The following is an 11,392-nucleotide window of genomic DNA, read 5'->3' as shown; positions in this document are numbered from 1 at the left end:
ACATGGATACTGTATATGTTCTTTTTTTTTTTTTTTTTTGGCCAGTCCTGGGGCTTGGACTCAGGGCCTGAGCACTGTCCCTGGCTTCTTTTTGCTCAAGGCGCTTAACACTCTGCCACTTGAGCCACAGCGCCACCTCTGGCCGTTTTCTGTATATGTGGTGCTGGGGACTTGAACCCAGGGCCTCATGTATAGGAGGCAAGCACTCTTGCCACTAGGCCATATCCCCAGCCCCTGTATATGTTCTTGATACACTGTGTATTGTATATATGTCTACCTGACCTAGGGAAGGGAAAGAAAAACAGGGTGTAAGATATCACAAGAAATGTACACACTGCCCTACTATGTAACTGTACCCTTTTGGCACAACACCTTGCCAAAAAAATTGTGTTCAATTAATAAATAAATTAAATTAAAAAAAAAAAAAAAAGAATGCCCAGGCGGGCCCCTCCCAGGCCAGGCCGGCTCCGCGGGCGGTCGGGGGTCGGGTCACGTGCTGGCGGGGAGGGGGGGTGGCCGGCTGACGTGGCCGGGGTCAGCCTCCTCCTCCGACGTCCCCCCTCCCTCCCACTCCTCTGACGTCCTCCCCCTCCCTCCTCCTCCCCCTCCCTGCCCCTCCGCCGGGCGAAAGCCGCTGGCTCCCGGGGACCAGAGCTGAGGGCGGCGGGCGGCGGGCGGCGGGCCGGGGCCGCGCGGCTCCGGGAGCGAGCGGGCACCGCGGGCGCGGGGAGCGGGCACCATGGTGCTGTCGGTGCCCGTGATCGCGCTGGGCGCCACGCTGGGCACCGCCACCAGCATCCTCGCGCTGTGCGGGGTCACCTGCCTGTGCCGGCACATGCACCCCAAGAAGGGGCTGCAGCCGCGGGAACGGGAGCCCGACCCGGAGAAGCCCAGGCCCGGCGTGCTCGGGGCCGCCCAACAGGTGAGCGAGCGCCGGCGGAGCCGCCCGTGCCCGCCAGGTGGGGTCGCCCCGGCCAGGCCGGGGACGCGGGGGCCACGGGGCACGGCAGACTCGACCCCAGGGTCGGAAGGCCTGGAGGAGTGGAGAATTAGGGGTGATGGGCTGGGGAAGGGGGGGGGGGGCTTGGGTCGGAATGGGCCTGATGGGGATGCGCGCGGGGCCGGGGAAGGAGGAACGGGGAAGGAAGGGGGAGTAGGCAGAGGACGGGGATGGAGGAAGGAAGGCTGTAATCCTAAAGGGCATGGAAAGGGATGTGGGAGGGGGCCAGGAGGGGACTGTGGTTGGGGCGACTGTGAGGAACGCAGGGTGAGTGCAGGGGAGAAGCTTGTTCCCTGATTCCAATCAGGAAACAGGGCGGTGGACAGACCAGGGGGTTTCTGGAGCCGGTGTAGGTAAACACTCAGAGCTGAGAAAAATGGGGGGCGTAGCTGACACCCCACCCAGCCATGGAGAGGTGGGGTAGGGTCCGGAGAGGCACCTCCAGTTAGTCAGGGGGGCTGCCACAGCTCCCCACCTCCATGTCTGAGGATCCGAGCACATCCGCGGGGACCCAGAGGCTTTTATCCCTTCCAGCTGCGCCTCCCAGAGCCCCTTGGGGGCAGGGCATGGGCTTGGATGTGGGGGGGGGAGGGAGGTTACTAAGCCTCTGCCCCCCCTCCCCTTCCCCAGGCTGTGACCTCTGGGATGCTTCTCAGTGGAGTGCAGCACCAAGCCTGGAGAAACGAAAGTGTCTTGATGGAATGCTTTGAGAAAGATATGTGACCCCCCCCCCAATTACACACACACACACACACACACACACACACACACACACACACACACACCAGCCCAGGAAGATCTTAGCGTCCTGAGAGATGTTCCCTGCTGATGGCTCAGTAGCTTCCAGTGTGTGAACCTGTGTCCCTCACCGTGCAGGGGCAGCAGGAAGGAAATGACACTTAGGATCAAGGGAAGTGATATGGACCCTGGTAGAAAGCCAATGGACATTGGGGGCCCGCCTGGGGGAGGGTCCCACCTGGGAGGGTTCGCTCAGAATGATGGGGCCCTCCATCAGAGGTGATGTGCTCCTAGCTAGAAATGATGGCTGGCTGCTGCCTCCTTTGCCTCCTGGCCCTCTCTCCTGCCCAGGGCACCCGAGGGACAGATGGCCCTGCTTCTGTTCAGTGGTGGCTCTTCAGGCACAGTTTCCACCCACTTCCCAGAGAGCCACGGGGAAGCAGTTGGTATTCACGGCCTCCCGAATCCCGCTACTGACAGCCAGCACCTCCAACCCAACAGTGGTCATCTGTTAAAGACACACCAGTTCTTCCCCACCACCGTGCCAGGCTCTGTTCCAACAACCCACAGACGAACTACAGCATGACACAACTCAAAGCTCAGGAGAGAGAAGTTCAGAGATGGCCAGCGACTTGCCAAGGCCAGCGACTTGCCAAGGCCACACAGATCTGGAGTGAAGTTTTTGAATCCTTGCTAGCAAGTATTCCACTCCATTCCCTCACCTAATGCATCCTGCTGGGTGCCAGTGTCTCCTATGCAGCCTCGGTCTCCTGGATTTATGACCATTCTTCCAAGACACCAAGCTGTTTCTGTCCCTCTCTCCTCTCCTCCTGGATATTCCCACAGATGGCTTCTTCAGTCCCTTCAGGTCCCTTGTATATGGCAATTTCTCGGGAGAGGGATTTTACCTGTCCACATATTAAAAACAAACATCTCCTCCCTCCTCCAATACACTCTCCCTCATCATTCCTTCCAAACTCTAATACTACTTGTTACAACTAGGCCTGACCTTTTCTGTCGGCTTTCTTACACAGTTACTCCCAGTACCTGGTTAGCATCTGTGAGCTAGACGGAGTCCCAAGAATTGATTGACAAATAAAGAGGTGTGCCACCACCCAACTGGCCAGGATGAGACGAGTTGTGAGTTAGCTCTTCACAACCCAGTGCTGACTAAGTTAGAGCACCATGAAGATGCCTTGATAAAGAAAACCTGCCTGTCCATAGCTCCTCCCCTGGTCCCTTGGGGACAAAGAATCAGGCCACCTAGGCTAGATGTATAGGTGCACATGTGGTGACGGGAGCTCTCACAATGGCTTGGTGGCCACTGTGCTCAGCCCCTGACCCAGATAAAGTAAATAGGGAAACGTCACCATGCTGATCTCAGAGGCGAAGGCGGTGGTGGGCAGGGTGGCAGCAGAGTGGTGTAGGTGGCATATGGGGACAAGAGGACTAGGGAAAGGCTCTCTGAAGATGTGCCCTAGGGAGAGAGGGCAGCAAGCTAGGGAATGGAGTTCTGGATGGTTCTGGTGGTGCCTCAGAAGTTTCATTGAGAATCTGGTGTTCATGGGGTACAGAGCCACTGCCTGTGTCCCCACATCTCATTGGCTCTGTTGCTGGGAAAGTTCTGTGGATTTTTAGAGACCTGGGTCTGGAAATCTGATCACTGCCCCTGAATGCAGATGACACTCATGTTTACAGAGGCTCTGGAAGGAACTTGTCTGTTTTCCCAGGATTCAGAGTTTAAGAGGGTCATGGTTTGGAGTAGGAAAAAGAAATATTATCGTTATTTTCACTTACCTCACACTGAAACTTAGCATTTGCTGTAAGTAGACATTTAAACAAGAGGCTATGGTAGTAGTCTCTTTCCAGTGGCTCACGCCTATAGTCCTAACTACTCAGGAGGCTGAGGCAGAAAAGTTTGTGTGACTCTTATTTCTTACAGACCACCAAAAAACCAGAAGTGGAGCTGTGGCTCAAAGTGGTAGTGCACTGGACTGGAACAGAAGAGAGAGAGAAAGAGAGAGAGAGAGAGAGAGAGAGAGAGAGAGAGAGAGAGAGAGAGAGAGAGAGAGAGAGAGACCTTTTCAAGCATCCTAAGGATATAACAAAAGGTTAGGAGCCCTGGTCCTGGCAAAGTGGTAGAGAGTGGGGCCCTCCATCCTCCATCCCCCATCATACCTCCAGCAGGCTGCCATTCCCAGATCTCTGCTTGTCTTAAGTACCAGCTCCTGCACCTTTACCCTGTCTGCTTGGACAATGCCTTCCCCACTCATATGCAGCCTTTGAGGGAGGCAAAGAATTCACTCTGCACCTGAATCTTCTTCTGCTCTGGCCAGATTTTGGATTGCGGGAGATACCCCTGCCATCAGCCCAGTTCAGGAAGCTTAGCTATCATTACTGGCCAGTGAGCCGATGGCTTGAGCAAGGAATGGAGGCAGCTCCGGTGATTTGCAAGGGGTTATTGGACCCTGGGCTTCCTTTCTTGGAATTTCTTATTCTGCTGCCCTTGTATGAACAGGCTTCCCAGCCATTCCTGGGCCTTTCTGATGAAATGGAGCATTCAGGAGCGCCTGGCTGTGGGTGCCCCTGTTCCCTTCAGAGCGAGCCTCTCTCCCCCCTTGAAAGGCCATCAGAGATCAGAGACCTTCCCTGCCCACAGTGCAGGACCCTGAAGCCCATCGCCTAGCAGGAGTTTAGACAGGTTCTCAAAATGCTTTTGCTTTGGGGATCCTGATTTTATTTCCTCACATGGCATTTACCTGGGTCATTGCTGTGCCCAGGACCTATTCCAAGTCTCAGTGAGATCCTGTCACTGTTAAATCTGTTTCCAACAATACACATGGAGTAGAGTCTTTCTCCCCAAGGTCAGGAGTATGTCCTTCACATGTCTGTATCCCTGATAACGTGCATTGAGGCTGGGTGAGCAATAGCCCTTCAGTGTGTTCTGAGTAGACCCACACATGGGGTGGGACGTGGAAGAGCAGGCAGGAGACCTAGGAGGACCTGCAGTCAAGGACAGCCTGGGCAGAAGGTAATTACCAGGCTGAATGGTGGTGTGTGTGGTGTGAGGGGCTCCGTGGGGAGTCTGCCTGGGCTTTGGTTCCTGTTCTGTCTTTTAATGCGGATGCTGGTCATACTTGTGCGTTTCCTTTGTGAAGATTTATCCAGCTCCTTATGATTTGTGTACTTTTCTCAAATGGGGTTATAAGCAGGGGGGTTCTTATTAAGAAACAAATCTATTGTGACTTCATGTTTGTGAATATAAATTGAGCATTAGGCCGGCATTTTGTTTTGAGGATTTATTTATTTTTTATTTATTGTCAAAGTGATGTACAGAGAGGTTACAGTTTCGTACGTTAGGCATTGGATACATTTCTTGTATTGTTACCTCCTCCCTCATTCCCCCCTCTTTCCTCCCCCTTTTCCTCTCCCCCCTTTTTATTATGACTTTTAGATAATTCCAGAGGCGTAGGGACCCTCCTTCTCTTGCTCTATTGTGAACTGCCTTTGGTGCTGTCTGTTTTGCACTGTTTCTCCTGCAGCCACCTGCTGTGCCATAACAGACTTCCCCTGGGCTCAGGGACCCGGCACCATCCTTGGGACCCTGCGAACACTGCACCTGTCCTCTTCCTGCTCTCCAGAGCAGCACTGGGGATCACTGGTCTTTATTTTGCCTGTAAGACAGGCTGGCTGGGCAGAGCACAGGTGTGCGGAACACAGGTACTGCATCTCAGATTAATGTGTTTGCTCATTAAAGGTTCTGTGCACAGCGCTGTGAGGAGCAGACATCTGCTCTTCCTGGGAAATGGGAAGACAGACAACAAAGCAAGCAATTGCCATGAAGCGTGCCCCAGGGCCTTCCCACTACACCCCGAGACACAGTTCCTCCTCTTGAGTCTTGCTTTCCTGAAGCCTCCTGCCCATCACTGGCCATTTCTTGCTGCTGCAAGAAATAACAACCATACTCCGGGATTCAACTTTGGGCTGCTGTAAAGTCTCACCTCTACGGAGTTTCTGCTTTTCTTTTTTTTCTCATTATGGAGGTTTGTTTGTTTTTGAACTCAGTACCTCAGTCTTTTTGGTGGTGGTAGTGGTGGTGGTGATTGTGGGGCTTGAACTCAGGGCCTGGGTGCTGTTCCTGAGCCCTTTTGCTCAAGGCTAGCGCTCTACCACTTTGAACCACTGTTGGGGATTTAGCTTGGCCCTAAGGGCAGAAGGGCAACTAGGGCTCCCTTAGAGACGCTGCCCTTCCCCGCAGCCCTGGGGCTGCGGAAGGTAGTCCCTCCCACCTTGTGACTTCAACCAGAAGAGAAGCCAGGCAGCCCCTGCCCCTGGGGTCGAGCACGTGTCGGATGGCCAGGGACCCCAGAACCCAACCCTTGGGGGGCTGGGTCTCTGCCCACAAAGAAAGTCCCCTGACATCACTTGAGGGACAGCCCTTGGGAACAATCAGGGGCCCCTTGGGAACAATCAGGGGCCCCTCTCCTGTGCCCGCCTTTGGGGTGTATCTCTTGGCCCCTTCATTTGAATAAATCAGAACGCCCATGAGGTCTTCTCCGAGACTCCCATGCTTCTGAGTGTCTTTCTTGAAGGGCCTGAGGAATCTCGTTCAGCCACGTGCACTGAGGCTTACCTGTGTCTCCGTCACTCCACCCTGGGCGCCCGTAGGTCAGGCGACCAGGGGAGAGGGTGAAAAGGGGAACACACTTAAGAGAGAGAGAGAGTAATATTGGCATCCCCGGACCCAGGGGAGGTAAATCTAGCCTGGAAAACCACAGCACCACTTCCAGTTTTCTGGTGGTTCATTGGAGATCAGAGTTTCACAGACTGTCTTGCCCAGGCTGGCTTTGAACCCTCATCCTCAGATCTCAGCCTCCTGAGTAGCTAGGATTATAGGCGTGAGCCACCAGTGCCCAGACACCTAGTCATTCTTTTCCTTATAACCTCCTTCGTGGGCATGAAATAGATTCCCTTGGGGTGTCTCTTACGCTTTCTATACTCAGACCTTCTAACTCACTTTACAATTATTCTTATGCATGTATTCTGATGTTCCTTCCCTTCCTCCAAGTACCTAAGAAATATGTATTGGAAAGTTAACTAAGTCACCATCTGCTGCTCCCCTCTCCAAATATTCTGCAGATAGCCACCTGTTCCCACCCACCCCCCACCCCCCACACTTCACTTCAGTGTCACTCTTGTTTTCTGCAACAGTCTAGAAGTAAAGCCAGGAACCACAGAAACTCGAACAAGAGAAAGTTTATTGCAAAGCAAAAGTCAAACTCAGAAGAGCAAGTAGCAGGCCAGAAACACCACTGTTGTCCCTTTAGGCTTCTGTGGGTGGGGATACCTCCTTTTATTCCCTCCTCTGAGTTCGAGTCCACCCCCAAGACCTACTACTCAGTTTGAATTAGAGCCAGGGACTCGTTTAGGCACACCCATGGGGAACAGCTTTATTGGTTTATTTGAAATACAGACAGGGACTCAACTGGGGCAGTGGGTAGCATTGGGTAGTTTTCCAGAAACTGGAGCCATTTCCAGGAATTCCCATGGGCAGATAGGAGCCTTGCCCTGGACATCTGGGAAGACCAGATAGGGACCAGTGAGCCTCCAGCATTGCTGATGGGGCACCTAGGGGCTGGTCCCAACACATCTGCGGTAAGGGTGCTGACTTGTGTTTTTCCATCAATGGAGTTGGTCCCATCTGGGCCCCCACACTCCCAGAACCCCCTGGGGTGGTATTTAGTATCTCTATATTGATGCACATGCAGTCTCTTCACACAGGACTTTGGCTGAGTGCTAATTCATTAAGAAAAGGGTTTCCATTGCTTGGACAATGCAAAGAGTATTAGGGCGATACTCTAGGAAGTCGACTGGGGATTTGGGTATTCTAATTTTCCATGAATATTAATAGAGCACCACCATCTGCCTTCTGAGACTTACCAGCCATTACATTTCCAGGAACCCATTAGAGTCAGGTAGCCAGGGTGTTTGAGGCTATGAATAAGAGAAAAAGGCCCAGGACCTGGGGAGAATTCTGTGAACTGGGTCTGCATCCAGACAGATCCGCCTGGCACAGACCCCAGGGCATTTTGCTGTTGCTCATTGACTTCCCTGCTTGCTTCCATTCATTACCTTCAAGGCATCCTTTTGCTTCTTGGAAATAGTGCAGGCCAAGCATATAGCAGGAATCGAGGAGGCCAGAGTGGCTGAGCAATCGCCTGGAATCTGCATGGGGAGAAAGGACCCCGGTCAGCCATCTTTGCTTGCAGCCACAGTGAACAATCAGCCTGGAAAAGAGGAGGGCACTGAGTTAGCTGGGTGACCTCTGCTTCTGTCTTCAACAGCATCAAGGAATCAAACTCACTTGGAGTGTGGGCGCCTCACCCTGCCCGTCCTCCCTTCCTCCTTCCATTCTCAGCCCATTCTGTCAACACTCAGCAGGTGTAGTAGAACCAGCAAACTATGGACAAACATCCTCAGCCACAAAATCTGACCTGGCTGCTGACAGCAGCATGGCGGGAGAGGTGTCCATTTGTTGAGGCAGGAGAGCAGACTTTTGACTCTTCCTGTAGGATAAAGAAGAATGTCCTGGAAGAGAGAATGTTGGAGGAGGAAGAGAAGGTTAGTGGAGGAAGTTTGGTGAGCCTGGGAGAGGTGCTGGCAGAGGCAGCTTCAAGGCCTCTGGTTGTTAGCTCTCTGGCCTTCTGCATTTCACACAGCTTAACTTTCTCATGGAGCATCATCAAGGTCTTCAAATTCACTTCCATCTCCAGCTCAATCTCTACTCCTGGAAGTAGGGGTGTAGAGGAGGGAGGCATGGAGGAAGTACTCTGATAAAGACATTATTCTGTGTGTGTGTGTGTGTGTGTGTGTGTGTGTGTGTGCGTGCGTGTGTGTGTGTATGTGTGTGTGTGTGTGCTGGGGCTTGCACGCAAACCATGGGCACTTTCCCTTAGCTTTCTCACTCAAGGCTGGTGCTCTACCACCAGAGCCACAACTCGACTTCCAGCTTTTTGGTGGCTTACTGGGGATAGGAGTCTCATAGACTTTCCTTCCCAGGCTGGCTTTGAACTACAATCCTCAGATCTCAGCATCCTAAGTAGGTAGGATTACAGACATGAGCCATCAGCACCTGACTGGTGATGTTACTTTAAAAGGAAACATCAGCCTGAATTGCAGGACTTTTTTTTTTTGCAGTCTGCAAATACATCATCTAATGAGCGTATGGAGCAGATGCTTGAAGCAGCCACATGACTGCTACCTTTTGTGTGGCACCCCAGCACACACACACACACACACACACATACACACACACACACACACACACACATACACAACAGGAGTGTTGGAGTAGGAAGAGCAAGGATCCTGATCTAACACCATCTACCACCTTGTCTTGCATTCAAGTTCCGGTATTCACTAGTATTAGCATTAGCTTACAACCCTGAAGAAAGGACTTGCTACAGTGTGGGTGTGCCCCAAGGAGGCAGGTGTTGGGAGCTTGCTCTTCCATGTAGCAGTGGTAAGAGGTGGTGGTCCTTTAAGGGATAGCACCCAGTAGGAGTTCTTTAGGTCACTGGGAACTTTACTCTGGAGGGATTAAGCTCTTTCTTATGGGACCCCAGGGAAGTCTTCATGAGAGGGTCTTTAGAGAAGAGTTTGACTCTAAGTCACTCTCTGGATTTGTGTCTCACTCTGTAGCCTGTCCCTCTCCTGCACGGTTCCACTGTGATGGCTTCGGTCACAGGGACCTTTGTCAGAGCCCAGACAGGGTGGACAGTGTGTGCTGTTTCTGTGGCTCTCTGGACTTCTCCTACCCCACGTGGTCTCTGACCAGCCATCTCCAGCTTTCAGCTGCAGAACACACTGACAAAAGCTGTGCAAATGTGTGAAAGGAGCTATTGTTAAATGGATAACCTTGAACATTTCCAATCAATCTATCCATGGGTAAAAAGCAGTGAAGTGGTTTCAGTGTCTCCCCCAACATTTTAAAGAAATTGGCACAATGACAGGGGCTGAAAATTATTATCATAAGACAATCATCAATTATGCAAGGATGAGGGAATCAGAACATCCCACAGCTGCTAAGATTCTAAATTCAATGTCAAAGAAAATGGACATATCATCAACATGTTCAGCCTTCAATGTCAACATAATTTTCTTAGGAAATCCAGCATTAAATACATGACCACCAGAAATAAGAAACAGAGGCAGGAATGTCTGAAGGATTCAAGTGAACACTGCTGGTCCAGCCACCCAAAGTGGGCCCCCCCCCCCAGGCATCTCCCCGCTTGTCTCTGTCTCCAACACCTGCCACTCTCCTCTCTCCCCTGAGCAATGTGTGTGGTGTAAACCAACTGCATCTTCTTGATTGCTGGCTTTTTATTGGTCATCCTACTATCGTATTCTCCCACCATGCCCCTCCCCTTCCCTATGCACAGACATACTGTGTGTGTGGACAGAAACCCGTGTCCACAGTGGTTTCTGTCATGGAGAATGTCCTTGACATGGGCGAATGATTGAGCTGGAAGGATGGAGGTGGGGCCAAGAGACCCCCTCCCCCAGGCTGGCTTCACTGTACATCTTCTCTGACTTTAGGCAGATGCCAGGCTACCAAATCTTTGGTCTTGTCTAGGATACCCACCTACAGGGGTTCCAAATCCCAGCTCGGTTTCTTGTTAACCGTGTGATTTCATGCTAAAGCCCTCTGTGCCTCGGTTTCCTCTTCTGTAAAGCAAGGATAACCATGGTGCTGCCCTACTGCATGCGACACTTGGTGAATATTGAACATGATCAGTTTGGTTGGTTTTTAGCTTTTTAGTTTCATGGACCTAACTTCCCTCCCTCCCATCCCAGATCACCTGCCCTGGTTATAATAGTACTTATTTTAATTCCTACCAAAAGCAGCCTTTTTGGAAATCTGCTGATTTTTTTTTTTTTTTTGCTTTGTGCACTGGAAATGTCCACCCAAAAGGACAACAATTGAACAGGGACATTCCTATGGCTGACTGGTGCCTGGAGATGTAATACATGATGAGTGAACAGCTGGATGACTGACAGCAGAGAAGCGTTCACCCTGGAGCTGGCTGTCACTCTAGAGTTGTCCAGTCTTACTCGGGTGACAGGCTCCTGCACTGGGCCAACAGCCACTGACCCGCCACTGTGTCTCCTTGTCTGCTGTACTGATAGGGTAGGGAGGGGGAAACCAGCGGTAAATGGGGTCCTGGGACTACCAAAAATGAGCCCTTTAAGATTTCAACCTAACCACGGAGGGAAAAAAGAGGAAGTGGAGAGTCCTTGGGGAAGGGATTGAGGACACAGTCTTGGAATTCAAAGAAGAGGAAGTGATGGGGTCTCCATGGAAACACTGCCAGGAAGATGGAGCTGCTGGACCAGAAGACCAACTGCTGCTCCAAAGTGGATTTACCCAGCCTCAGGCAGCTGAGGGTACGGGTGGAGCTCTGTCACACCAATAAATATGGGGGAGACAAGGGGACCCCAACTGGAGGGGACGGAGAGAAGAGTGCCTGGAAGTGGCTCCCCCCCATATGCATACATTTCTGCCTCTATCCTACTATACCAGACTCTCCTAATCCAGAATGGGCTCAAGGGGGGCACAAGGATGACCTGGGAGCTCCCTAGACGTGCCAGGCC

At 52.1% G+C, this 11,392-nt stretch overlaps 1 protein-coding gene across 1 annotated transcript in view; it reads left to right on the top strand.

Moving 5' to 3' along the window:
• Positions 1-735: 735 nt before the first annotated feature.
• Positions 736-11,392, top strand: part of Syt13 (synaptotagmin 13) — a 31,732-nt gene continuing 21,075 nt past the window's right edge. The window contains exon 1 of the mRNA XM_048360921.1: positions 736-922. Within this exon, the coding sequence (XP_048216878.1) occupies positions 740-922 (183 nt within the window). The 5' untranslated portion in view covers positions 736-739. The remainder of the gene's footprint in view (positions 923-11,392) is intronic.

Source organism: Perognathus longimembris, chromosome 13 (genome assembly GCF_023159225.1).
Source record: "Perognathus longimembris pacificus isolate PPM17 chromosome 13, ASM2315922v1, whole genome shotgun sequence".
Taxonomy (NCBI): Eukaryota; Metazoa; Chordata; class Mammalia; order Rodentia; family Heteromyidae; genus Perognathus; species Perognathus longimembris.
Note: the sequence above shows the minus strand (reverse complement) of the source record. Positions and strands in the feature narration are given on the sequence as shown.